The sequence below is a fragment of the Oryx dammah genome, unplaced genomic scaffold, assembly GCF_014754425.2.
Source record: "Oryx dammah isolate SB20612 unplaced genomic scaffold, SCBI_Odam_1.1 HiC_scaffold_8, whole genome shotgun sequence".
Classification (NCBI taxonomy): domain Eukaryota; kingdom Metazoa; phylum Chordata; class Mammalia; order Artiodactyla; family Bovidae; genus Oryx; species Oryx dammah.
This window is the reverse complement of record NW_024070192.1, coordinates 48,483,168-48,509,429: the sequence shown is the minus strand read 5'-3', so window position 1 is coordinate 48,509,429 and position 26,262 is coordinate 48,483,168. Positions and strand designations below refer to the sequence as shown.

The window sequence follows — 26,262 nt, the reverse complement described above, 5'->3', positions numbered from 1 at the left end:
GCATTGACAGGCGGATTCTTTACCACTGAGCCACCAGGGAAACTCAAAAAATGACCCAAGGGACTGTAGCCCTCCAGGCTCCTCTGCCCCATGGGATTTTCCAGGCAAGAATACTGGAATGGGTTGCCATTTCCTTCTCCAGGGAGGAAAAAGGAATAGAGGACAATTAAAAAGTAAGGTTTCCCAGAATTGAAACAGCTGAATATAGCATATTATTTGTAAAGGGTCTTGCAAAAATATGACATTTTATATCAGATGTGTCAGGCTAAAAAGTAATACTCCAGAATTGTTCCATATCAGGGAAACCCACTCACACATCCCAAGCCATCCAACGCAAGAGAGGAGCATCACACGAGACTTGGATAGGAGGCACTTTTCTCTTAACACAGGCTGGCTGAGCCAGTTTGGTGGGCATCCCTCATTCCAAACTTCTCTAGGCAACCCTCTGAGCCGAGAGCAGGGTGACTCACCTGGAGCTGCGCGGCAGGGAGGTTGACATCGGCCACCATCTCTGTACAGGGGTGCTCCACCTGTAGCCGAGGGTTCAGTTCCAGAAAGTAGAAGCTGCCGTCCTGGCTGTAGAGGTATTCCACAGTCCCCGCACTCACATAACCAACCATCCTGGCAAGCTTCACCGCACACTCAAAGAAAAAAGAGAAGCCCATCTAAGTACCTCACCTGATCCAGCGGATGGCCCACTGCTCGTCTGAAGCTTCTCCCTCTCAAAGAGCCAGTGTTTATAAGAACCACCAAAGGCTTGTGGCCAGATGAGAGTAAATTTCACCCTCTTTGATTATTACACAAGATTCCTACACATGGATGACAAACTCAGTGCAAAGCTAAGTAAAAACAGTATTTTCCACTTTGGCTCATAGGTAATCCCACCTTATGCAGGTGAGATAAAGCACCATGGGAGAGTCTTCACTGTATTTCCAGTATTTCCAGTATTCTTCCTAGAAACATGGGTGTCCAGCTAGAGACTAGATTTTCCACTCTGATAGCAAGTGACTAAGTTTTAATGAATGCAATGTCAGAATGGGTAAGTGAAGGGTAATCCCTGACTCATGTTTTGAAAAGGAACTGCTTACCCTCTATTCTCAGCTTTTTCCTTTCTACGGACTGGAATGTGGTCACGACAGTGCAAGCCTGTTTCATCATGCAGCTGAGAACATACTAAGAGTGACAAAACCAAATGGAAAGAGCTTGAATCCCAAAATGGTCTCATGGAACAGAACGGTCCTAATCACTTCAGGTTATAAATGAAAGGAAAAATAAATTTCTAACCTATTGTGCAGTTGTATTTTTTAGATTTTGTTACTACAATAGCTTAACCTGTACCCTAATCAATACAGAAACTACTAAATTCAGGAAGGATGTTGCTGTTTAAAAAAACTAAAGTATATGATACTGAGTTAAAAATAGGGTAGTAGCTCTCAAGGAAACAGATACTGCAAACTGGAAAACTGGTGACCTCCTTGTGAGGCATAAGAAAACATTTGGAGGGACTTCCCTGGCAGTACAGTGGTGAAGACTCCACGTGTCTACTGCAGAGGGCATGAGTTTGATCCCTGGTTGGGGAACTAAGATACCGCAAGCCACACAGCGAGGCAAACACACATACATTTGGTAAACTGTCTCCTAAAGTAACTTGGAATGCAAACAAAATATCAACTAAGCCCTAGGAAAGATGGCTAGAAAAAGTCAGAATGTGAAAAAACCAAAAGGCTTTGTACCCCTAAACCAAAGATGATAATTTTGCCTTGAAGCAACCCACTGTCAAAGATGAGATCAAGGGCGGCTGCTGTAGTTTCAGCTGGCCTCAAGGTAGTCTTACTGAATGGAGGAGAGGAAAAGGGCTGAAAGCAGAAGGCAGTAAATAAAGAGGAAAACATTATGTCCAGAGAAACCCTGGGTATGATTACTCTTACCTGAAGCCGACTAGAAGCAAAGAGTCCAGAAACTTACTCAGTTTTGAATGAATCATATTGCTAAACGTAACAAAAACCTGGCTTTCCAAACCCATGACTGATAATCTCAGTAATCTTTGTGGCCCCAATCCTGCACTGATAGGAGGTGAGCTGGGAAAGTTCTTCTAAAGAAGGCATGATCACCAAAGCTCAACCACAAGAGAGGTGAACAAGGAAGAACATCCTAGAGAATAAGGCCTTAAAGACGGGCAAAGAATTTACTTTCAGAGAGCAGGACCAAGGGGAGTCAGAGGGCTCATTGAGGAATTACTCCACCGCATGACAGGAAATGACCACAATCCCTGCCTACAAGAAAGTGATAACTGCTGTGGACCGTGATTATTGTCTGTTTTTCATTCTATTTTTTTCTAAATGGGAGTCATCCTGTTCCTACTCCGCACTATATATGGCGAAAGAAGGTGTCACAAGGCAATTTGTGATTACTGCTCCATAAAAAGCTACATGCAGATATAACAGAGGACTGCACACCATCCAGACAGCCTCGACTTTGGGTTGAACATAGTTAACTGGATGAGACCTTGGGCTGTCTTCTGTGGGGAAAGGCTAAGTAAGTTCTAAGAGTAAGAAAAAGGGTGTGAAAGGATAATGGGTAGCCAGAGGAGCAGACTGAGACACAGAGTGTTAAACACCCTCCAGTAACTTTTCCTTGCGTCATCCATTTAGCAATACAATCTCCTGAATTTCAGCTGAGCATAAGGTTGCTCAACTAGTAATTACAACTCCTAACAGCCAATGCAGCTAGGTGTGATTATGTAACTGAATTTTGTCCGGTGAAAAGTGAGCAGAAGTAAGATGTGTGACTTCTGGATCTCACTTAATTAATTTAACTGGAGGATAATTACAACACTGTGATGGTTTTTGCCATACATCAGCATGAATCAGCCACAGGTATACAAGCTTGTCTTCCAAGTCCTCTCTTTCCCCCGCCAACACGCTACAAAGTAAACAAGTTCTTGTAGGCCAGCTTTAATAATGAAGATGATGACACCTTAAGACAAGGGTTGGTAAACTTTCAGTAAAAGCCAGATAATAATTATGTTCATAGTCTTTTGGACTCTGTGGGAGAGGGAGAGGGTGGGATAATTTGGGAGAATGGCATTGAAACATATATAATATCATATGTGAAACAAATCGCCAGTCCAGGTTTGATGCAGGATACAGGATGCTTAGGGCTGGTGCACTGGGACGACCCAAAGGGATGGTACGGGGAGGGAGAAGGGAGGGGGGTTCAGGATGGGGAACACGTGTACACCCATGGCGGATTCACGTTGAGGTATGGCAAAACCAATACAATATTGTAAAGTAATTAACCTCTAATTAAAATAAATAAATTTAAATTTTAAAAAAATTATTATGTTCAGCTTTGTGGGCCATATAGTGTCTATCAAAACGACTCAATTTTGTCACTGCAGAGATAAAACAGCCATAGATAATAGATAAACTAGCAAGCTGTGTTACAATAAAATTTTGTTGACAAAACAGGTGACAGGCTGGATTTGGCCTGCTAGCTGTAGTTTGCTGTTCTCTTCTAGGAAATGGCCTTCCCTGGTGGCTCAGTCAGTAAAGAAAACACCTGCAATGCAGGAGACCCGGGTTTCATCCCTGGGTTAGACAGATATCTAGGAGAAGGAAATTGCAACCCGCTCCAGTATTCTTATCTGGGAAATCCTCTGGACAGAGGAGCCTGGCAAGCTACAGTCCATCCATAGGGCTGCAAGAGTTGGACACGATTGAGTGAATAAACCACCAAATGGCAAAGCAATAAACTAGGGTTCTTGGAACTAGCTCATCTCTGAACTATGATGAAAGAGAGAAACAGAATTTACACTTACTTAAAAAGGCAGAGGACCCAGAGATCAAATTGCCAATATCTACTGGATCATCGAAAAAGCAAGAGAGTTCCAGAAAAACATCTACTTCTGCTTCATTGACTACACCAAAGCCTCTGACTGTGTGGATCACAATACACTGTGGAAAATTCTTCAAGAGATGGGAATACCAGACCACCTGACCTGCCTCTTGGGAAACCTGTATGCAGGTTAGGAAGCAACAGTTAGAATTGGACATGGAACAGCAGACTGGTTCCAAAGAGGAAAAGGAGTACGTCAAGGCTATATATTGTCACCCTGCTTATTTAACTTCTATGAAGAGTACATCATGAGAAACGCTGGGCTGGAAGAAGCACAAGCTGGAATCAAGATTGCCGGGAGAAATATCAATAACCTCAGATATGCAGATGACACCACCCTTACGGCAGAAAGTGAAGACGAACTAAAGGGCCTCTTGATGAAAGCGAAAGAGCAGAGTGAAACACTTGGCTTTAGGCTCAACATTTGGAAGACTAAGATCATGGCATCTGGTCCCATCATTTCATGGCAAATTGATGGGGAAACAGTGGAAACAGTGGCTGACTTTATTTTTATGGGCTCCAAAATCACTGCGGATGGTGACTGCAGCCATGAAATTAAAAGACGCTTACTCCTTGGAAGGAAAGTTATGACCAACCTAGACAGCGTATTAAAAAGCAGAGACATTACTTTGTCAATAAAGATCCTTCTAATCAGGCTATGGTTTTTCCAGTAGTCATGTACGGATTTGAGAGTTGGACTATAAAGAAAGCTGAGTGCCAAAGAATTGATGCTTTTGAACTGTGGTGCTGGAGAAGACTCTTGAGAGTCCTTGGACTGCAAGGAGATCCAACCAGTCCATCCTAAAGGAGATCAGTCTTGGGTGTTCATTGGAAAGACTGATGTTGAAGCTGAACCTCCAATACTCTGGCCACCTGATGCGAAGAGCTGACTCATTTGAAAAGACCCTGATGCTGGGAAAGATTGAAGGCAGGAGGAGAAGGGGACAACAGAGGATCAGATGGTTGGATGGTATCACTGACTCAATAGACATGAGTTTGGGTAAACTCTGGGAGTTGGTGATGAACAGGGAGGCCTGGCATGCTGTGGTTCATGGGGTCGCGAAGAGTCAGACACGACTGAGCAACTGAAATGAAATGTGTATTTTGGGGTTTTATATTTGTTTTTTATCTTTGGCCGCACTGAATGGCTTGCAGGATCTCTGTTCACCAACCAAGGATTGAACCTGGCCACGGCAGTGAAAGCCCAGGATCCTAACCACGAAGGCACCATGGAACTCCCTAAGCCACTGTATTTTGGAGGTCACTTTACTACAGTAGTTAAAGAATAAATCTCAATACGCACACAAACACACACATGTAGAAATGAAATGTAAAAACAAAGACAACCATATATTTAGCTTCTTGGCAATCCAGGGGGGGGAAAAAAGAGATGGAAAACATATCTCCAATAAGATGAAGACTGAGTTCCAAAAAAGACCATGTTCAGATTTCTAAACTACAGCTAATTCCAAGGGACCCTATAAAACTGCTGAGAGATTCTTTTTTTTCATACAATAATACAGAATATGTAAACTTGAAAGCTACTTAGAGTACCTTTTAAGAGGTAAAGGGCTTGAATAAATGCATCTGAAGACTGAGGGATAATCAATCTAGAAAATGGAACTTCCAGCTTAACCACCAGCTTATCATGCACTTATTAAAGAACCAAACAATAAGATTAAAGATCCCCAAACATTTCTTTCTCCCTTCTCAAAATAGTACACTGAAATTTTTTGTCAAAAGCATTAACTAATTTAGAGTTTTGTAGTGTTCACTGACATCTCTACTAGAGGGAGAAAAGCGGAATTTTTATTTTTCCTCTAGGTAAAGAATACTTTTTAAAAAGTACTTTTAATTGGATGACAATTGCTTTACAATATTGTGTTGGTTTCTGTCATACATCAACATGAATCAGCCATAGATATATCTATGTCCTCTCCCTCTTGAAGGATAGAACTTATCAATTATCCAGAATCATTGCCTGATATTCCACTATTCTCAGTTGGGCATATGAATTAAATGAGTAGTAGCTCTGTGCAAGAAAACAAAACTTAGAGCTTTTCACACATATACCTGTTCCATATGTTCAAATACTGCTGGAGTAGCAATAGCGGCAGGAGCTTCTTCAATAATCTTCTGATGCCTGCGTTGCACAGAGCAATCACGACCGAACAAAGAGATAGCATTGCCATACTGATCTGCTAAGATCTGCACCTCCAGATGACGAGACTGTTTAGCTAGTCTCATGACAAAGATAGGAGATCCAGGAACTTCAGCTTGAACCTGTATTAGACAAGAAAATAGGACGAATTCTTAAGGGGTAAGTACTTTTCTATTTTGATAAGCTGCTTCCACTTCAATAGGCAAATAAATGCCTGGAAGTGTCAAGGACCATGTTAGAAATACAAAAAAAAAAAAAATATATATATATATATATATAGTTCATACCCTCATCTATTCTTAAGGTACTGTATTCTCAATTATATCACTAATATTAACTGATGGATACATAAACACATGTTACAAGGGCAAAGAACAAAATATTATGAAAACACACACAAATTCCACAGAAGGGCAAAGTATTACCATTAATTCCAAACAGCCAAATGTACAAGTTGCTCCAGATGAAAAACTTTCCTGGTTCACATTACATTATATACAGTACCGTTGTAGTCAAAGAACTTTCATCTTCAGTTCTGAAGCATATTGCCATTAGATACAGAATTCTATACTAGCAATTATTTTCTTTCGGCACTTTAAAGATACCCCAATGTTATCTGGTTTCTACTGAGATGAGAGCTAACAATCTTACTGTCACTCCTTTGAAAGTAATCTGTTTTTTCCATCTGCTTGAGGATTTTCTCTTTTTTCGGGGAGTGAGGTGGCAGATTTACTCTGATAAGCTTAGATGTGGTTTTCTCTGTACTTCTCCTTGCAGGGTTCATCATGGTTTTTGAGTCTTAGCTTGATATCTTTTCAAGAAATTCTGAGCCATTAGTTCACTAGTTCAGAAAGATTCTTAACCATTGTCTCTTCCCCAATGCCTCAGCAGATAAAGAATCCATCTGTAATGCAGAAGACATGGGTTTGATCCCTAGATCAGGAAGAGCCCCTGGAGGAAGAAATAGCAACCCACTCCAGTATTCTTGCCTGAAAAATCCCATGGCTGGAGGAGCCTGGTGGGCTACAGCCCAAAGGGTCGCAAAGACTTGGACCTGACTGAGCACAATCACGATGCAACGATGCTTCAAGTACTGTCTCCATTCCCTGATTTCTTCAAACATCGCTTCTGCTCCGTTTGCTCTCTCTTCTCCTCTGAGACTCAAAGTATGTAATGTTAGATGATTTCACTGTCTTCTATGTGCCAAATCTCTTATGCTCTGTTCTGTTACATAACAAGTCACCTCAAAACTCAGTGGCTTGCTTAGGACACCAACCATTTTCTTCGCTTGTGATGCTGTGCTCATCTAGGCAATTCTGGTGGTGCCTGTGGTCACTCAATGTGCATATCACCATCTGGTGACTTGAGTGGGGCTGAATGGTCTCATTCAAATACCTGACGGTTTGTGTCAACTGTTGGCTGGTGGGTCTATGGAGCCTCAGTTGGAATAGCTCATCTCTATTGCATGTGACCTCTCACCCTCCAGTAGGCTAAACCATGCCTTCTTCAATGCAATGCTCTAAGAAGTGGGTGAAGACAGAGCTGCAAGGCTACACAAGCACTAGCCTCCAGAACTTACACACCACCACTTTGGCCACATTCTAATGGTCTAAGCAAGCCACAAGGCAAGCTAAGATTCAGTTCAGTTCGGTTGCTCAGTCGTGTCCGACTCTTTGCGACCCCATGGACTGCAGCACGCCAGGTTTCCCTGTCCACCAACTCCTGGAGCTTACTCAAACTCATGTCCACTGAGTCGGTGATGCCATCCAACCATCTCATCCTCTGTCATCCCCTTCTCCTCCTTCAAACTTTCCCAGCATTAGGGTCTTCTCAAATGAGTCAGTTCTTCACATCAGGTGGCCAAAGTACTGGAGTTTCAGCTTCAGCATCAGTTCTTCCAGTGAATATTCAGGGTTGATTTCCTTTAGAATTCAGTTCAGAATCTTTGGCTGGTGGATTCAGTTCAGTAGGCCTGGTTTAGCCTACTGGAGGGTGAGAGGTCACATACAATAGAGATGAGCTGTTCCAGTTGAGGCTCCATAGACCCACCAGCCAACAGAATCTTTCCTTTAGGACTCTCAAGAGTCTTCTCCAACACCACAGTTCAAAAGCATCAATTCTTTGGCTCTCAGCTTTCTTTATATTCCAACTCTCACATCCATACATGACTACTGGAAAAACCATAGCTTTGATTAGACGGACCTTTGTTGGCAAAGTCATGTCTCTGCTTTTGGGGTGGGAAAAGAGATGCCATCTCTTAATGGAAGAAAAGCCAAAGTCACACTGCCAAGGAATAAACATACAAGGATGGGAAGAGTTATCGCAGCCATCTCTGCAAACAAGCTACTATGGTCTGCCCTCTGGCCACAGTAATTCACATACCTCCCACACGCAAAAACAGACTCACCCCCTCCCAAGACCCCCAAAGTCATCCAGTCATGGCATCAGGCCTGAGGTCCATTTTCCCATGAGTCACAAGTCATGTCCACAAGCAAAAGAGACTTCTTGGGTGCAGCTCCTCCTATTTTTGCAAAGATCTGGGAACTAAAAAGACAAATTATCTGTCCCCAACACTTTCAACATTTAATTATGAGACGGGGATTAAAAAAATACTCCAGTTCAAAGAAGAAACAATAGGAGGCACATTAACAGTCACTGGTCCACACCAATTCTGAAGTCCAGATGGGTAGATGCTGTCAGGTTTCCTTACTCCACAGGCATGGAATTTGTTTTGCTTTTCTCTGTGGTCCAATTCTGAACCCTGGGACTGGCTTCCTAATCCATGGCTCCCCTCTGTTCTTAGCAGCCCTCCAGGGTCCAGAAAAATCTCCCTTACTACGAGAAATGACCAATGTTTACAGCTGAACAACTTTCCCAGTCTGCTTCCTGTTCATAGGAAACTGAAAGTTCTGAGGCCTCTTTAAAGTCTGAACTGTCTCTGTCCCTTGCAGTCCCTTTGGTACATTCATCAATATAAGTATCTTGAAAAGTTTATGAGTTTCCCATGAATCATACTGAAAATTCAATTCTTGCCCCCAAAACATATCCATAACTTTTCTGCACAGACCTCTCTATACCTCGGGCATGTCAGGCTGCTGTGGGACAACATTTTTAAAATTCTTAGAAGTGACCTTTGCTCCATCAGAGCTCTGGTCCCCGTGTCTCTCTCTCTCTCTCCCCCTCTCTCTCTTTTTCAGGCTGATTCTCTGGAGCGCAGAGGCTCTCTGAGTTCACTTTCCTGCCTGGGCTTCTAAGACCCTCTCGAGAAGGCGCCCTGAGCCTTCACCCCATCGAGAGGGTGGCCTGAGGCCTTTGTGAACAGAGCAAGCCCCGTGCAGGGGCTTTATTGGCTTTCTGCATAAACCAAGGAATATCAGCCTCTTTCTCCTTTACTTTCTTATCGGCCGACTCCGGACCACCAGGTTCCGGTCCATTAAAGGACCTCAACAAGTGGCGCCCGAACAGGAGCCTGGTACACTTGGCAGATCGGACAGTGACCACAGGGCCTACTGAGGCCGGTGGTCGAATGGACAGAGAGGACCAATTGTTTCAACTAATGACTCTATACATATACCTTCCCCCTAGTACATGAAGGGGCCCTCACACCCTGGGGAGGAAAGAAAACTAATTAACATTTCTTTAGGCTATGAAGTCTTTTCCTTGTGCATGGGCCAAGCAAAATTGTGCATAAACATCAGCCGACAAACGGGCTTTCGTCCTGCCTCCAAAAGAGGACTTTCAGACATTGCTTGGATTATTTACTGCCCTTTCTTTGTCTGTAAACCATATTTATACTACTGAGACTTTAGGGAAAGAGTTAGGGAAAGAACAAAGAACATTATGCAAAGGGTTTACTTATAAAAACTTATACTCCTGTTCGTTGGGACAAATGTCAAACCAAATCAAGAAAATCAATGTTTGTGGCTAATCATACAATTGTTGATTGGGGACCCCATGGCATGTGGTTATCTGACTGCTCAGAGGATATTAACAACACTGTGTGATATGGAAGGTCACTGACACTACGATGGAACATTACTATGACAAAGGATAGGGTGGGCCTGAACAATGGGCCATTTGGAAACACTGCAAGCACCAGAGCGTGGAAGAACTTGGAACTTGGACCGGACATTTCATAGGGACCAGTCGTGGTCATAGTAACTATTTCTTTCGCTATAATCAGTCATATTTTATACAGGCCTGTGTCCCACTTCCTTTTGTTATAGCCATAGAAAATTTACAATTTAATAAGACTTACGTTCTGTAACTTGTATTAATTGCAAACTATATACTTGTCTTAAATCCTCTATTTCTTTAAGCTCCTCATTTTTGTGTTACTCCTGTTCAGTTCAATCATAGTGCCTACAACTGGGAACAAATCAAATTTCATTTACAAAATATGCATGATGATGCCTCTCTGAATGTCCAATTACTGCAAAAGAAAATCTTTAAACCTTTTTCTAAAAAATCTGCCCTCTTCCCCTAATTTGGAAACTTTAGCTGAACAAATTATCCAGGCTAGACCCATGAGGATGGTTTCAAAGTATTACCCACAGTATTGGGTCTGGAACTGTAACTTTGGTGATTGTCTTGATAATTATATTTGTTGTTTACCATCATCTTTCTATAAGGTTGGTTAATACTAACGAAACTCATTTGGTCAAGACCTTTTTTACAAATATAATAAAATAGGGGGAATTGTCAGGAAGCATTTAACAGGAGGCTTCCTGTGTGCTGTTTTGGATCTGTCAGGAATTCTCTGTTCCTTATTAATGCCTGAATACTCAGGAAATAAGAGGAGAGGCAAGCCTCTCCCGGGACTGAGGAATCCAGGCATTTCCTTCATTAGTGTTTCTATATGGTGATAAGTACCCTCCTCCTCCTTGTGAACCATAGGGTAAAAGTGATTGTTTACAACTCTCTCTCTTTAATATGGATCACCTATGTTTTGTAAGTCTGGAATTTTAATCTTTATCTTTGCTGAGAATAACTACCTTGTAAGACAGTATATATGCCCACACCATGTTGATTAAAACACCTTTGCTCCATCAAAAAAAAAAAAAAAATCTTAGAAGCCCTTTTTTTTCCTAGCTCTTAAATTATTTCTGAGATCTTAGAGGATCTCCCAGGCACTCTTGATTTGGCCTCTACTCTGAAGTCATTTTTTTACTTTGAAAATTTTTTGCCAGTACCAGAGAGATCAGTAATGAGAAACAGTTCTATTTTTAAACTCAACAAGTTTGGAACACCTTTTTTAGTTCATTTTTTAAATAGTTAAAAAACAATCATAAGCATTCAACAGATACTTTTAACAGTTTATCTAAAAAGATCTCTTTAAGTAGATCTACGAGTTCAATACAGTCTCTGCTTTCCAAATTACCTCAGGTAACTGTTCCATCATTATAAAACATGGGTGACCTTTCCCCTCATTTCTGTTCCATCCTGCACCAAAAGTTATTTTTATCATTCCTCTAGGCTTCATTACCAACCTCCTTAACCATCTTTTCCAGTCTTCACCTATGAGCCAGTCTCAAAGCAAATGCCACATAGTTTACTTTTTTTGCCAGGGCAGCATTACACCTTTAGGTATCAGTTTCTAGGTCAGTTATCCACTGATGCCTACCAAACCACCAAAATTTCAGTGACTTAGGGCACTAACCATTTTGCTTACAGCAATCTGAGCTGGGCTCAGTTGGGCAGTTCTTCTGCTGATCTTGGCTTGGAGCCACTCAGGGAGTTAGCCATCTAGCAACTTAACTAGGCTTGGATGGTTTAATATGAACTCATGTACGTGTCTCAAAGGTGTAGATGAAACCGTCAGGTCTAGTAGGCCTCAGGTGAGACAATTCATCTCTGCTTTGTGTGGCCTCTCTTCTTCCAGAAGCATAGACTATGCTCTTCACAAGGCAAGTCTGAGGCTCATTCCAAAAGACCAAGGGCAGAAGCCAGAAACCACTTGCAGCTTTGGTTTTGAAACTAGTCACCATTTCTACTGTATTCTATTGGTCAACACAAGTCACAAGATCAACCAAAACTCAAAGGGTAGAAGGAAAAAAAGTCACTATTTCTTTATGGGAAAAAGGCAAAATCATACTATGAAGGAAGTGTATGTAGGGATGAAAAGAGTTATCATGGTCATCTTTGCAAATAATCTCTCACAAGCTCTTTTCTGTATTTTTCATCCTTTTTGTCTCTTCATGCTTCAGTCTGAGCTTTCTTCTGACTTGTCTTCCAGTTGCTAATTCAGTTGCATCTGAGATGCCATTAAACCCCTCTATTGACTTAATTTTCAATTCAGTTCAGTCGCTCAGTCCTGCCCAACTTTTTGCGACCCCATGGACTGTAGCATACTAGGCTTCCCTGTCCATCACCAACTTCCGGAGCTTACTCAAATTCATGTCCATTGAGTCGGTGATGCCATCCAACCATCTCATCTTCTGTCACCCACATCTCCTCCTGCCCTCAATCTTTCCTAGCATCAGGGTCTTTTCTAATGAGTCAGTTCTTTGCATCAGGTGGCCAAAGTATTGGAGCTTCATCATCAATCCTTCCAATGAATATTCAGAATTGATTTCCTTTAGGATTGACTGGTTTGATCTTCCTGCTGTCCAAGGGACTCTCAAGAGTCTTCTCCAGCACCACAGTTCAAAAGCATCAATCCTTCGGCACTCAGCTTGCTTTATGGTCCAACTCTCACATCCATACATAACTACTGGAAAAAACATAGCTTTGACTAGACGGACCTTTGTCGGCAAAGTAATGTCTCTGCTTTTTAATTTGCTGTCTAGGTTGGTCATAGCTTTTCTTCCAAGGAACAAGTGTCTTTAAATTTCATGGCTGCAATCACCATCTGCAGTGATTTTGGAGCCCAAGAAAATAAAGTCTGTCACTGTTTCCACTGTTTCCCCATCTATTTGCCGTGAAGTGATGGGACCAGATGCCATGATCTTAGTTTTTTGAATGTGCAGTTTTAAGCCAGCTTTTTCACTCACTCACCTTCATCAAGAGGCTCTTTAGTTCGTCTTCACTTTCAGCCATAATGGTGGTATCATCTGCATATCTGAGGTTGATATTTCTCCCTGCAATCTTGATTCCAGCTTGTGCCTCATCCAGTCTGGCATTTCACAAGATGTACTCTGCATGTAAGTTAAATAAGCAAGGTAACAATATATAACCTTGACGTATTCCTTTCCCAATGTGGAACCAGTCCGTTGTTCCATGTCTGGTTCTAACTGTTGCTTCTTGACCTGCATACAGATTCTGAGGAGGCAGGTGAGGTGGTCTGGTATTCCTATCTCTTGAAGAATTTTCCAGTTTGTTGTGATCCACACAGTCAAAGGCTATGGCGTAGTCAATGAAGCAGAAGTAGATGTTTTTCTGGAACGCTCTTGCTTTTTCTATGATCCAGCAGATGTTGGCCATTTGATCTCTGGTTCCTCTGCCTTTTCTAAATCCAGCTTGAACATCTGGACGTTCTCAGTTTACGTACTGTTGAAGCCTGGCTTGGAGAATTTTCAGTATTACTTAATTTCAGAGAGCCTGAGTGAGGCCAAGCCAAGAGCATCCAGATCAGGAATTAACCATCCCACATACTTTATCTAAAATGTCAGCACAAGCAGGGCACACGAACATAGGAAGGTACTGACTCTTCCTTGTTACTAAGAAGGCCTATGAGCCACACAAATCATATAGGGAAGAGCTACCTGAGAAACTGAGCAGCTTTACATAAGAGAGAATAATTACTGCTTGAATTAGCTAAATGAATAAAACCTTAGACTGAATTGGACATTTCACTGATATTTTTCCCCCCTGCTACTAAGTAGGTAGAGGCTAAAGGGAATGATTAGATTAGTTACAGACAAAAAGTTTAAATATTTTCTGGACATCCCAATTATAGTGTGAATTAAATCACGTATCTGTGATATACATATTAGTGCAAGTAAAGGACGACAACTTGAACTCCACCTGTCTGAAGAGGTTAGGGAAGTCATCCGCATTGTTGACTTTTCTGATTCCCTTCCCTCCTCCTCCTTCTGAGGCCTTGATCATTACTGGATATCCAACTTCCTCCGCTGCCTTCAAGAAGAAAGAGAAAAACTGAAGTGAGAATGGTATTGGTAGAGAAGGAGAAAATTGGCATTTTCTCCCTTTAAAAAAATGCTGTCACCTGGTAGGTCTATTAATATAAACATTAAAATAGAAAGATCCTGAAGATATGGTATTAGATGAGAAAAGAAGTACCACAATAGTATTTGTAGTAATGGGTTGGATCCAAAAGAAACTGTGCTTGTCTATTTAAAAAAAATACTTCTTTATTTATTCAGCAGTGATGGGTCTCAGATGTGGCACGTGGGGTCTTTCACTGTGGCCCATGGACTCTCTGGCTGTGGTGTGGGGGCTCAGTTGCTCTGTGACACGTGGGCCCTTAGTTCCCTGACCAGGGATCCCAATGAAGTCCCCTGCATTGCAAGGCAGATTCTTAACCACCGGACCACCAGAAAAGTCCCAAAAGAAACTGTTTTTTTTGGTAGGTAAAAAATGATTCTATATTGGCAATTTTGTATGGTTCAATCTAAAATAATCCCACATAGGTCAAAAACAAAGTAAAACTAAGATATATATATATATATATATATATATGAAATTATGTATACATTCATACACTTACATATGTAAGTACCAAAAAACAAGTCTAGATTGTCCACCACTGGTGATTTATAAAGGGAAGATGAGTAGATATAAACTTTCACTCTTTACTGTATATATTACTGTATTATCAGAATTTCTTATAATATGCAAGAATTTGTGCCTTAACCATAATTTTTATTTTATTTCTTAAAAATTTACCAAAGTGTACATTTTCTTTGTTCCATAACTTTTATTTTTAAAAAAGACAAAAAAACCACAGGTAGTTCACTTAATATAAGCTGACCACCTCAGCACAGCTTCTGATCTTCTGACAACATAGAAGACTCAACAAACCAGGATTCTCACATATCCAGAAATTTTTTCTCACTCGATTTTTTATAAAAGATAAAAATAACAAGATACCAAAACATTAATAGTCAGAAAACTAATTTTAAACGAATGCTCTAAATGTGCTTTTCAAATTTACAGTATTTTATGAGATGATCCCAAAACTTTTTGAATATTTAATTATATACCCATTAAGTAAAGAGCCAATTAAGTCAAGATATACCTATTTATTAGATTGCTATGCTATTATTAAAAGGTTTGAGGTAGCCTTTACATGTAATAATATGGAAGATATCCATATTGTAGCTAAGACAAAAAGCAGATTGGGGAAAAGTTAACCAAAAGTTTAAAATAACTGAGTCATTCCTTTGTTGAAACATTCCAGTCTTATACAGTTTACATTATAAAAACATCTAAAAAATGTGTCACCAGAAAAAGACCATTTCAAATTTTAATTTTTGTCAGTAGTTTTAGGGAAAAAATCCCTCAATCATAGTCCCATTTCTTCTAAATTCTCTTAACTTCTATGCTTACAAGCAAAATCAGCATGAACTCAGTCACTGGGTGATAAATGATTAAAGAAGCAGGCACAAATGTGGGAAAGACAAAAAATAGGATAGCCCACATGATATAAGAACAAGGCAGGCCTTTAAAATACATACATAAGTTCTAGACACAGGCTATCCATTTAAAGTATTTTAGAAAAATTTTAATGCCATGAGGAAAATTCTTATATATAGGAAGAAGAAATCTTGGATTATAAAAATAATATATATGGTAAGACCCTAATTTTATAACTATCATAATAGTTATAGTTATGGGAACCTATTAATAAAGACTGTCATTAAATGAATCTATGAACCAAAAACGGCTGGCAAAAATTTTATGTTTATAATTATAACAAGGAAAAAAAGGAATTTTAACTGATAAGCAATATAGCTAATTCCCTACAAAGGGTTTCTACTCTTTTGCAAATTATAGCAAATAGAATATACATCAGCAATTCAATTAGAAATATTAATTCTTCCTATTAAGGAGGTTATAGGATGCTTAACTTGAAATGCAAGCAACAGAGCAAAATCAGTTGAACATTCAGTGTTCCTCTTGAATTTATTGCAGATGAGTCAAACATGAGTAGCTGCTTTTCTAAAGTAGCTCTTTGATCATCTCCCTGGTGGCATAACTGACACTTCCAACTAGTCAAAAAGTGAAAGGAAAAATAACTGGAGGGGACTGTGAAGGAAAGAAAAAATAATGTTGAAGAAAACATCTCCTTTTGCTTCGGTGCATGTTTCTACATGGACAGACAATAATTAGAAGAACAGTTTCAGCCTCTATCACCTCCCTCCCTCACTCCTCTCCAAAGGAAAAAGAATGAACTCTGATCTGTCAGTTCGGAAGGAGAAACTGAGCATGTACAGCTCAGCCTTTTGCCCTCTGAGATCAGCCCACTACACAGCACACATGTTCTTTCTCAGCTCTCAGTCATACAATAAACCGAATGGCAAGAGCCGTCTCTGTGATTACTCACCTTTCCAGTAACCAGTGAGTGAGCCTGCTTAACTGACGTTCACTTTACAAATCTGATTGCTGCTGCACAGTTAAGACATTTTCATCACCATATCTGTTCGTATTAAAGCTGACATTTTGATCTCTGTCTGCCAGGGTTCTTGGCTAACTCCACCACACACACAGACACACACCCACAGTACACAGACACACACACAGAGACACACACACGTGGTAGAGAAAGAATCAGGACCTCCTTAAAGCTATGATTTAACCACCTAAGAAGTGTTCTGTCCAGGTGAGTGGCTTGCTTCAAAACAAATTTAAATATTTTGTGTGAAACGTAGGTCACTTCCTCATTCTATTACATAAACTATATCTCCTGGTCTTACAACCCTAACACTATCATGGATATATATCATAAACAAGGCTCCAAATCCCCATTTTGGGACTATAATCGGTCCGTTAAACATGATCACGCCCCAGAGTTAGTAACCTACCTTCAGCCCATCATCCACATCCTTCACATAACCTTTTTCATATAGTTCCTGAGGAACATTTAAAATTCGTTTTGAAAAATCATTTTCGTGCCAGTCCACACAAAGACCTGCAATAGATAACAGTGACTTAAAAGCAGCTACAAGAATTTCTGTTCTTGTTGATTTTCTTCTTATACCTTCTTTAAAATGCTTTCATATTTATTCAAACTTGAAGGTAGATGTGAGAAAGAATACCATAAAACCCTGATCAATCCTTGGAGTTAGCAGGATTTACCTAATATCAAGATCTGGCCACTTGGGTTCTGATGCTGGAAAAAGTCAACAGAGATAATAGGCAGCAAATTAAAAAAAAAAAAAAAAAAAAAAAACGCAAGGACCTGCACACAAGACAAACAAACAAAAAAAACATGCAGACTTCTCACAGAAACTCAGCAGCAAAGTATCTTCGATTTGTGTGTTCAGGCCTGCTCCAGGGCCAGAGGTCTGAGAAATAATTCAACCTTTATGAGCCCTTGGAAATGGAAATGGCGGTTTTATTGGCCTCAGCAGAATCTTGACTCCAAGCTTCCTGACTGTCCCTGTACTCAGCCACAAGGGGAATGGTACAGCCTCTCCATTCAAACAAGAACAAACTCAACCTTTTATTTTAAACTGTTTGACCCAGCAGGTCTGGAAAGAATATTGCAATTCCCCTGGAGAGCCAGAGTAACAAGAGTTCAAATCTGTTCAGACTCAAGACAAGGGTAGTTCCCATTTGTAAGAGATTTTAGTGTGTGTCTGCTCCCTATGCTTGAGGGCCGAGAAACAGAAGTTCATAATACTGTCAGCTCTAATAATCCACATGGCACTCTTTAAGGGATCTGTCAAGAATAAATCATTTTTAGAAAAAATTCAGGCTTCTGCATGCTTGGAAGAAAGGTTGATTATTGACCTCAGTTTTCAGGGCAAATGAGTGGTTGAATGGTATTAAACAGGCAAAACAAACCATCAACAGATTGTGGGCTCACATTAAGAAAATACTGGCCATAAAAGAATAAATACATGGATCCGTATGACTGAATCACTTTGTTGTACACCTGATACCAACACAACATTGTTAATCAACTATACGCCAATATAAAAATTTTCAAAATATAAAGACTGAATAAACAAAAAGAAAGAAAGAAAATACTGGCAGGCAAATATCTGAGTAACTGAGTTTTAGCTTTTTCTTAGTGATTTCAGTCATCGCCCAGGCAAGTTCAAAGGCCTATTCCACCTAAGAAGCCCATCTCTGAGGAAGATCCTAGCCTAGGAAGATCTATCCTAGCATAGATCTGAATCCACAGAAGCAGATGAATTTTCTCAGAGTTTTTCCACATTAAGTCCCAAGATCATTTACATTGCCTTTCAGCATCTCTGAACCTAGTACAAAATTTACATTCTTAAGACATGATAGAATGCTGTATGAAAGGAGCAAAGGTTAGCACTCCCCTTGATGAAGATGGAAGAGGCTCTTGGGCCTGACAACACGCATATGCTTAAGACATGATAGAATCATAGATATAGCAATTAAGCCAGGAGATACAAACTACCAATCAATCAACTTGGATTCTATTTCTTGTCAAATATTTAATACATTTTAAAGCAGGCTTAAGCCCCCAGCCACAGTCCCAAATACCCTACTGAGCTTTTCTGCACTTTAAGATATAAACAAGAAATAAAATTTCTTACCACTGCCACTCCATGGAAGAGTTGGGATACCAGCAGTTTGAGCCACTATGGAAGATGCAATCTTATCCCCCAAAGCCCACATGGCTTGGCTTGGAGGACCTAAAAACAAAACAAGAAAAGAATCCTGACTGTAACATTTTGGCCTCATTTCTTTCCCAGGTATTTTGTCTTTCATATAATTGTTTTTGTATTTGTCTTGTATCCCCCACATCGCATATTATCCATATCAGAAACTTGATTATGGGCACTACTGTGTTTTGGCTCATCTTTGTATCCTTTATAGAACCTAATGTAGCAAATTTTTACACACAGAGAGAATTCAATATATGAAAATATATGCTGCATTAAATCCTTGACAAATCATCCTTCATGATCCAACTCTACCAGATTAACAAAGTCATCTTCTCTTTTTTTTATGATTACCCTGAAATAAGGACAATAAAGTTTTGGGGTTCAAGTCAAAATATTATACTCTCCTTGGACTTAGGGAAACCCCAAAGGAAGATTTATCATTAATAGGCTTTACAAAGCATAATCATCATTGTTGAGACAAAGACAGAAACACTTACCGTCATATAACCTTGATTTTTCTCTCTCTATAGGAAAGCAGAAAAGTCAGAAAAAATAACCCTCACTTACAGGAATATAACCTATATGCTTAAATGTGAAGGTACCGATTCATATTTAAGGGCACACTGCCAGGGTAGCCTAAGAATTCAATCATCTTTTCTCCATAAAAATAGGTCCTTTCTCCACATGTTTTCTTAAGGTTAATGACAAAGTTTTTAAAGGCGAGTGTTCTGGATATCAGAGCCTCCTCCATATCTCATAGAAAAGAACCCAGGGACATAACACAATCAAGATACAAAATGTAAGAAATGATAATGGTAGGAAAAAAAGAAAATGAAGAAGGTTACTCTCAGAGTTACTGATTGATGAAAAATAAAAGTCCAGTACGTGATGAAAAAAGCCTAGTACGTGTTAAACAGAAGAAAAGCAAAATATAGAGGGGGAATATGGACCAAAATGACAGAGAGAAACAGAAAAACAGGAACAGTATGTCAGAAAGGCTTACCCATGAAGGCGATGCCATTTTTCAAGAGCAGTTCTGGGAGCTTGGGATTCTCAGAAGCATGACCCCAGCCAGCCCAAACTGCCTACAAGGGAACACAATATGATTCATTCTTAAAATTCATAGTAAAAAGAACACGATTCAACTGTATTCCTTTCTAACCAAGACTGGCCGTACTTCATGAGGTACAATAGCGCCATAGCAGCCTAATGCTTAATTCAGATTTTATGCCTGATTCTTGGCCAACTTTTTACAGAACAACAATAAGCAGTCGACTGTCGTAAAACCTCTGAAGACATCAAAAACAAGTTGAAACTGATGTTAAGATCCAGCTGATATTGTTGCTCTTCAGGAAAGTCAGTTCATAGCCTTTCAACAGAGCCTCTTCTAGAAATGCTGGTTTTCTTTTGTAGATTGCATTACTTTGGCCACCCAACTCCACCTTTATATCTAGTGGTTATACTGCCATACAAATCTCAAGTTTTTTCCTCTTTGGGCTTTAAGACACTTACCCTAAACTCTCTACAACAATGTGATAGAGAAGAAAACACCTCCTTCTACACTACTGTATTCTAGACTAAGAGTATTTCATTGGAAATAGGTAACTTTCACTTACTGGGAGGTTTGAAGGTGAAATGGATAGAATAATCTCTGAAAGACCCTTACAAACCTCTTGTTTAGATTATGTTTACTTTACGGTGACTCATTCCACTCTTCTCATCTTTCTTTTCCCTCTCTGTATATACCATATAAAGGCTCTTATCAAGGTTCAGAAAAGGTGCTTTATATAAAATTAACATTTCTTCACTGGCTATCCCCTCATGCCTAATTGTAAAATGGTTGAATTTGGCACAGGGAACGCTTCTCAATAATCTATATGGGGAAAGAATCTAAAAAACAGTGGAAGACCTGAACAAAAGGCCAGACACTATAAAACTCTTAGAGAAAAACACAGAACACACTTTGATATAAATCGCAGCAGGATCTTTTTTGACCTGCCTCTTAGAGTCATGAAAATAAAAACAAAAATTAACAAATGGGACCTAATCAAACTTAAAAGCTTCTGCACAGCAAAGGACACCGTAAGCAAGGTGAAAGGACAATTTTCAGAACGGGAGAAAATATTTGCAAACAAAGCAACTGACATAAAACTGAGAATATGTTTTATTCTCCAAAACATAAACATAATAGTGGATATATGTCTATGGACACCTGATTCAGTTCGCTGTACAGCAGAAACTAACACAACATTTTAAATCGAACATACTCCAATAAAAAAAAAATTTTTTTTTTTAAAGGCTGAGTTTGGTTTTCAGGGAGATGCTGGCATGTCTTACTTGCACTGGGATCCTTCTAGCAATATCAAGAATTAACTCCACATTTGCATAATTGTTGTTGTTGGGGCCTCCTGGCACTGGCACGTAGTGATCTGCCATCTTAATGTATTCTGGAAATACAAGCACATTAACAATGATTGCATTTATCTTCAGAAATGTAACATCAGAGCAAAAACTACATAAAAGACAGGCACCATCATATGTAAGCATGGGACAAACTACACTCGTGGGATAACTTCCAGAACCATTCATTTGGAAGCTCCTTGTTAAGATCACAGGCACTAAAATGTGATAAGCTCATACTGAGGAAGCTCTGACACTAAGCAGCAGTTCTCAAACAGTTCACTGTGCGAGCTTTTTGAAGAGTCATTATGATCTCTGTATTAAGGATGACGTGTCACTGAGAGGCCCATTATTTCTGTTCGGAGATAAAGTTCTATGACACCTTTCATCTTTAACTTGCACTATATTCTGAGAAGGCCCCTTTCCTGATATAAAGCCAGGACAAAATGAGGAAACCGGGGAGAGACTGGAGGGTTTGTAGACTTGCTAAACAGGAAAGGTGAGTTACAGGAGTCTCTCAAGTGCTTGAAAAACATTTGTTTATCTGAAATGTTCAGGATACTACGAATTTGAAAGATACTTAAAAAGCTACCTTCTTCCCTTCCTTATTTTTTTGGGGAGGGGCACAGTATCCCCTTTCAAATCTGTCACCTGATGTTTCTTCCTTTTCTGGAGGAAGTAATTGTGCCAGAGCAGCTACAATGTAAAGACTGTACTAAGCTCTTTATATACATTACTTAATTTAATACTCAATAATCCTTTTTATAATAGGTATTATGAGCATCCAGTTTATAGGGAATTATGTCTTGGAGCAGTTAAATAATTTGCTCAAGGTCCATCTCCACCATATTTTTTAAAAAGATTCTTTGTAGGGGGTGGGAGTTGGTTGCTGTGCTAGGTCTTTGTTGCTGCATGCCGGCTTTTCCCAGTTACAGGCACTGGGGTTACTGCTCATGGCAGTGTGCAGGCTTCTCATTGAGGTGGCTTTTTTCGCTGCAGAGCAAAGGTTCCAGGTGTGCGGGCTTCAGTAGCTAAGGCTCCCTGGCTCAGTAGTTGCGGAGCCTGGGCTTAGTTGCTCCATGGCATATGGGATCTTCCCAGACCAGGGAAGGAACCCGTGTCCCTTGAAAGATCCCACAAGCTGCAGAGCAACTAAGCCTGTGTGCCACAATTATTAAGCTGGTGCTCTAAAGCCTGGGGATTGCAACTACTAAAGCCCACGAGCTCCAGAGCCTGTGCTCTGCAACAAGAGAAGCCACAGAGTGAGAAAACTGTGCACCGCAAAAGAGAGTAGCCCCTGATCACCACAACTAGAGAAAAGCCTGCACAGCAACGAAGACCTAGCACAGCCAAAAATAAAAATAAATGAATAAAATGTTTTGAAAACGTATAGAGCCCATCTCACTGGGAGACTTTTCCTTGCTGGCTTGTAGGAAGCAGGAAGTCATTTGGGGATGGCCCACATGGCAAGGAGCCAAGAGCAGGCTCTAGCCAACAACCAGCGACACATTCAGGCCCTCAGTCCGACAGCCCGCAGAGAGCTGAGTGCTGCGAACAACCACGTGAGCTTGAAGGCAGATCCATCCCAGGCTGAGCCTCAGATGGGACGGCAGCCCCACTCAAACACTGGTGGCGGCCTGATAACCGGAAGTCGAAGGCCCAGCTATAGAAACTGTGAGATAAGAAATGTCCCCTGCCGCTCTTTTTTGGAGGGATACTTGCCATATGGTAATACAGTATTTTATTTATTCTGTCCATTAGTAACTACTATTTGATAACATTTAAAATATCAATAGAACTTAATCTAAGAGAAGTTCAACTTACATTAGTTTTTTTGCATCTCAATACTGGATATTAAAATTATGATGGTCGAAATTTTATGTCAAAAATTTATAGTGGATGTTTGACATTAGTTGTTTACATACAGTTCAGTTTTTGGTGGAAAATGGTCTGGCTGCAAGAGAGAACATTTGGTTTACTTCAACTAATAGGAATATCTCTTAATGCTGGGATGGCCTCTTCATATTTCTTCTGCTATTGATTTTTGGCAGTTATCTGTGACTGTATGAATGGAGCTGAGTGGAGAGGTATTCATCATGCTTATTCCAAATAAGAGTGTGTAACCAGTTACTACAGGAATGAGGTGCAATTGTCCAATATTTTTGAGGCCAACAGGTTAACATAAGGAGTTTAGCCAAGATTCAGAAATTAAAGCCCACATATCACATGAAGCCAAACTGAGAGTCTAAAACCTTGCCAGTCATCTTATCCTCCAGTATTACCCTCCACAAACAGATCTTTCAAGTTGCTACCTGAATCATCCAATTATTTACACATATATTTTAAAGGTATCTATCGTTTAGATAAGATACATGCTGAAATATTTACAGATGCAATAAATAGTTGCTTTAGAAATTATGCTTGGAGGAGAGAGGAGGTGCCAAGTATAGCTGAAAGAAGTTGATTTTGGATAACAGATAGATGGGAAGGAGTTCATTATGCTCTTCCACATTTGAATTGTGAAAAACAACAACCAATTCACTTAAAATGCAAATCTTTAATGTCTAATATACATGCAGACACACACACACACACACACACACACACACACACATACCTAAAAAGATAAAGTCCATGCTTTTAAGGATGAAAAACAAGACCATCCTTGACAAATACTAGATCATGTCTAGATCTTGTCAGATAGATAAGCTATCTGCAGTTTCCAGACAACCCTTGTGTCACACCTTCAAATATTTGCATATATGTTCTTTCTGCCTGTAATACCCTTGTCTTCCCCTTAACTGCTTCACTAACTCTTACTCATTCTTGGGTAGACATAACCACTTTCAGAAAGCTCTCTTAACTCTGTTAACTCCTCTTAACTCTTAACCCAAGAGCAGGGACCAGAGTTAAGATGTCTCATCTCTGTGTTCTCATAGCACCCTGTACATATTCCTACAGCACTTACCACACTGCATTGAAATTATTCGTTTCCTAGAGCAAGATCACAGCTTATTAAACTGTGGGTCTCCATGCTCACTGAGTGAATGAATACATGAATTAATGAGAGTACCAAATAGAAACAAGGAAAAAGAAATCATGCAAGGTAGCTTACATTTATTACAGACAATTTCTTCTTTACCACTATCCAGTGAAACAGACAGGATTTTCCTTGTACAGATACAAGACTGCAGCTCAAAGATGTTGAAGGATCAATCTAAATGAACAACATCTGCTTTCCAATCAACTGGTGCCTTCTCTTTTTCTAAAGATAATATAATAACCCTGACTGCCTTAGGAATAGTCTTAATATCATTATCTCCATACAGAGAGTACATATAAAGACCAAAATGAGTTTTAAAAGACAACTCTTTAAAGACACAGGTTTGATCCCTGGTTCAGGAAGATACCACATGACACGGAGTGACTAAGTCCACGCGCCACTAAGTTCAGGTACTCTAGAGACCGAGAACTACAACTACGGAGCCTACACACCCTAGAGTCCATGCTCTGCAACAAGAGAAGCCGCTGCGATGAGAAGCCCACACACCACAACTACAGCGGCCCCCGCTTGCCACAACTAAGGAAAAGCCCACGCAGCAATGAAGACCCCATGCAGCCGAAGATAGATAAATAAATAAACAAATAAAATTGTTATTCTTTTAAGTATGAAACCGAAGTACTAGCTACCATCTTTCAACTATACCAACAGTCTACAATAACCTACCACTCTCAGACAGAGGGTCATCTAAGCAGAGAGAATATGCAGAAGAGCCTACACAGTAAAACTTACTTGGGTCCTAAGAGGTCTCTATCCCCAGGAGGAGGGGGAAAAAGAATCTTAACACTGAAATTCTCTAAAATTCAATGCAGTTCATAAGGGAAATGGCACTTCCTTCCAAGCCTTTCTACTTACACATGCTATAAGAATGTGACTTAGCAAATAACACTGAAAGCCCAAATCAACACTTTGGTTAAATTAACACCTATTTTTACTTAGAAACAAGAGTTTATGTTGAGGCCACATAGAGTACAATCCTGGTCTATGCCTATCATTGAAACTTTTTAAAAGACAAGTCCTTGAGTTTGGGAATCCCCCAAGTTAACATCCTCTTCCTTAAAGGTTGTGCCATTCAATGTTTTACGTTTGAGGATGATGCTTTCTTAATGTTTAATAACTTACCCGCATTGGCTTTCAGGTCTTCAGGTGTGACCATGACAACAAATCGGATTGCACGCTCATTTCGAAACATCTCATAAGACCACCGGCGGATGGATCTCATGCATTTCACAGCTGCAATGCCATTGTTGGCAATGAGAACCTGGGAGAGTTGGGGGATGGGAATTGCAAAGAAAAGTAGAAAAGGCAGGCAAAGATGGAGGAAAAGACAAGAAAACATTTTTGTAAATCTTTCTCTGAAAAGCCAGAGTTTCAACTAGGAATCTGTATAGCTGGTCTAGGCAATTAAGAACCAACTCCTGCATGGTCAAGGGATATTTTAAGATGTTAGCAAAGCAAATACTTCAATGCTGTTGTTGTTTAGTTGCTAAGTTGTGTACGACTCTTACAACCCCATGGAATGTAGCCCACAAGGTTCCATTGTCCATGGGATTTCCCACGCAAGAAATATTGGAGTGAGTTGCCATCTCCTTCCCCAGGGGATCTTCCCCATCCAGGGATCAAACCTGTGTCTCCTGCACTGCAGTGGATTCTTTACCACTGAGTCACCTGGAAAGTCCAAAATATGTGCCAGCTAAAACGTACTCCTTTCTTAGTTCATTTCCTGAAGGGAAAAATCAGTTACTCAAATCTTATAAGTTGAAAGAGACTCACAGACTTAGAGAACAAACTTATGGTTGCCGGCGGAGGGGAGGGATAGTTAGGGAATTTGGGATGGACATGGACACACTGCCATATTTTAAATGGATAATCAACAAGGACCTACTGCACAGCACAAGGACCTCTGCTCAATGTTATGTGGCAACCTGGAAGGAAGGGGAGCTTGAAGGAGAATGGATACATGTATAAGCATG

At 40.2% G+C, this 26,262-nt stretch overlaps 1 protein-coding gene, 1 non-coding gene and 1 pseudogene across 3 annotated transcripts in view; 1 reads left to right on the top strand and 2 right to left on the bottom strand.

The window, feature by feature from the left end:
* ACACA (acetyl-CoA carboxylase alpha) overlaps positions 1–26,262 on the bottom strand; it is a 242,720-nt gene that overhangs the window by 166,926 nt on the left and 49,532 nt on the right. For both annotated transcript variants that reach the window (XM_040244115.1, XM_040244114.1), the window contains exons 4-11: positions 25,412–25,550; positions 21,166–21,275; positions 19,832–19,913; positions 18,757–18,855; positions 17,044–17,150; positions 14,024–14,134; positions 5,971–6,180; positions 471–641 (exon numbers count right to left, since the gene is read on the bottom strand). In XM_040244115.1, coding sequence (XP_040100049.1) covers positions 471–641; positions 5,971–6,180; positions 14,024–14,134; positions 17,044–17,150; positions 18,757–18,855; positions 19,832–19,913; positions 21,166–21,275; positions 25,412–25,550 — 1,029 coding nt within the window. The remainder of the gene's footprint in view (positions 1–470; positions 642–5,970; positions 6,181–14,023; positions 14,135–17,043; positions 17,151–18,756; positions 18,856–19,831; positions 19,914–21,165; positions 21,276–25,411; positions 25,551–26,262) is intronic.
* On the top strand, positions 18,483–18,610 carry LOC120867488. The gene has a single exon (XR_005721916.1). It is a non-coding gene; the product is annotated as a U6atac minor spliceosomal RNA (small nuclear RNA).
* On the bottom strand, positions 23,157–23,449 carry LOC120866407 (annotated as a pseudogene).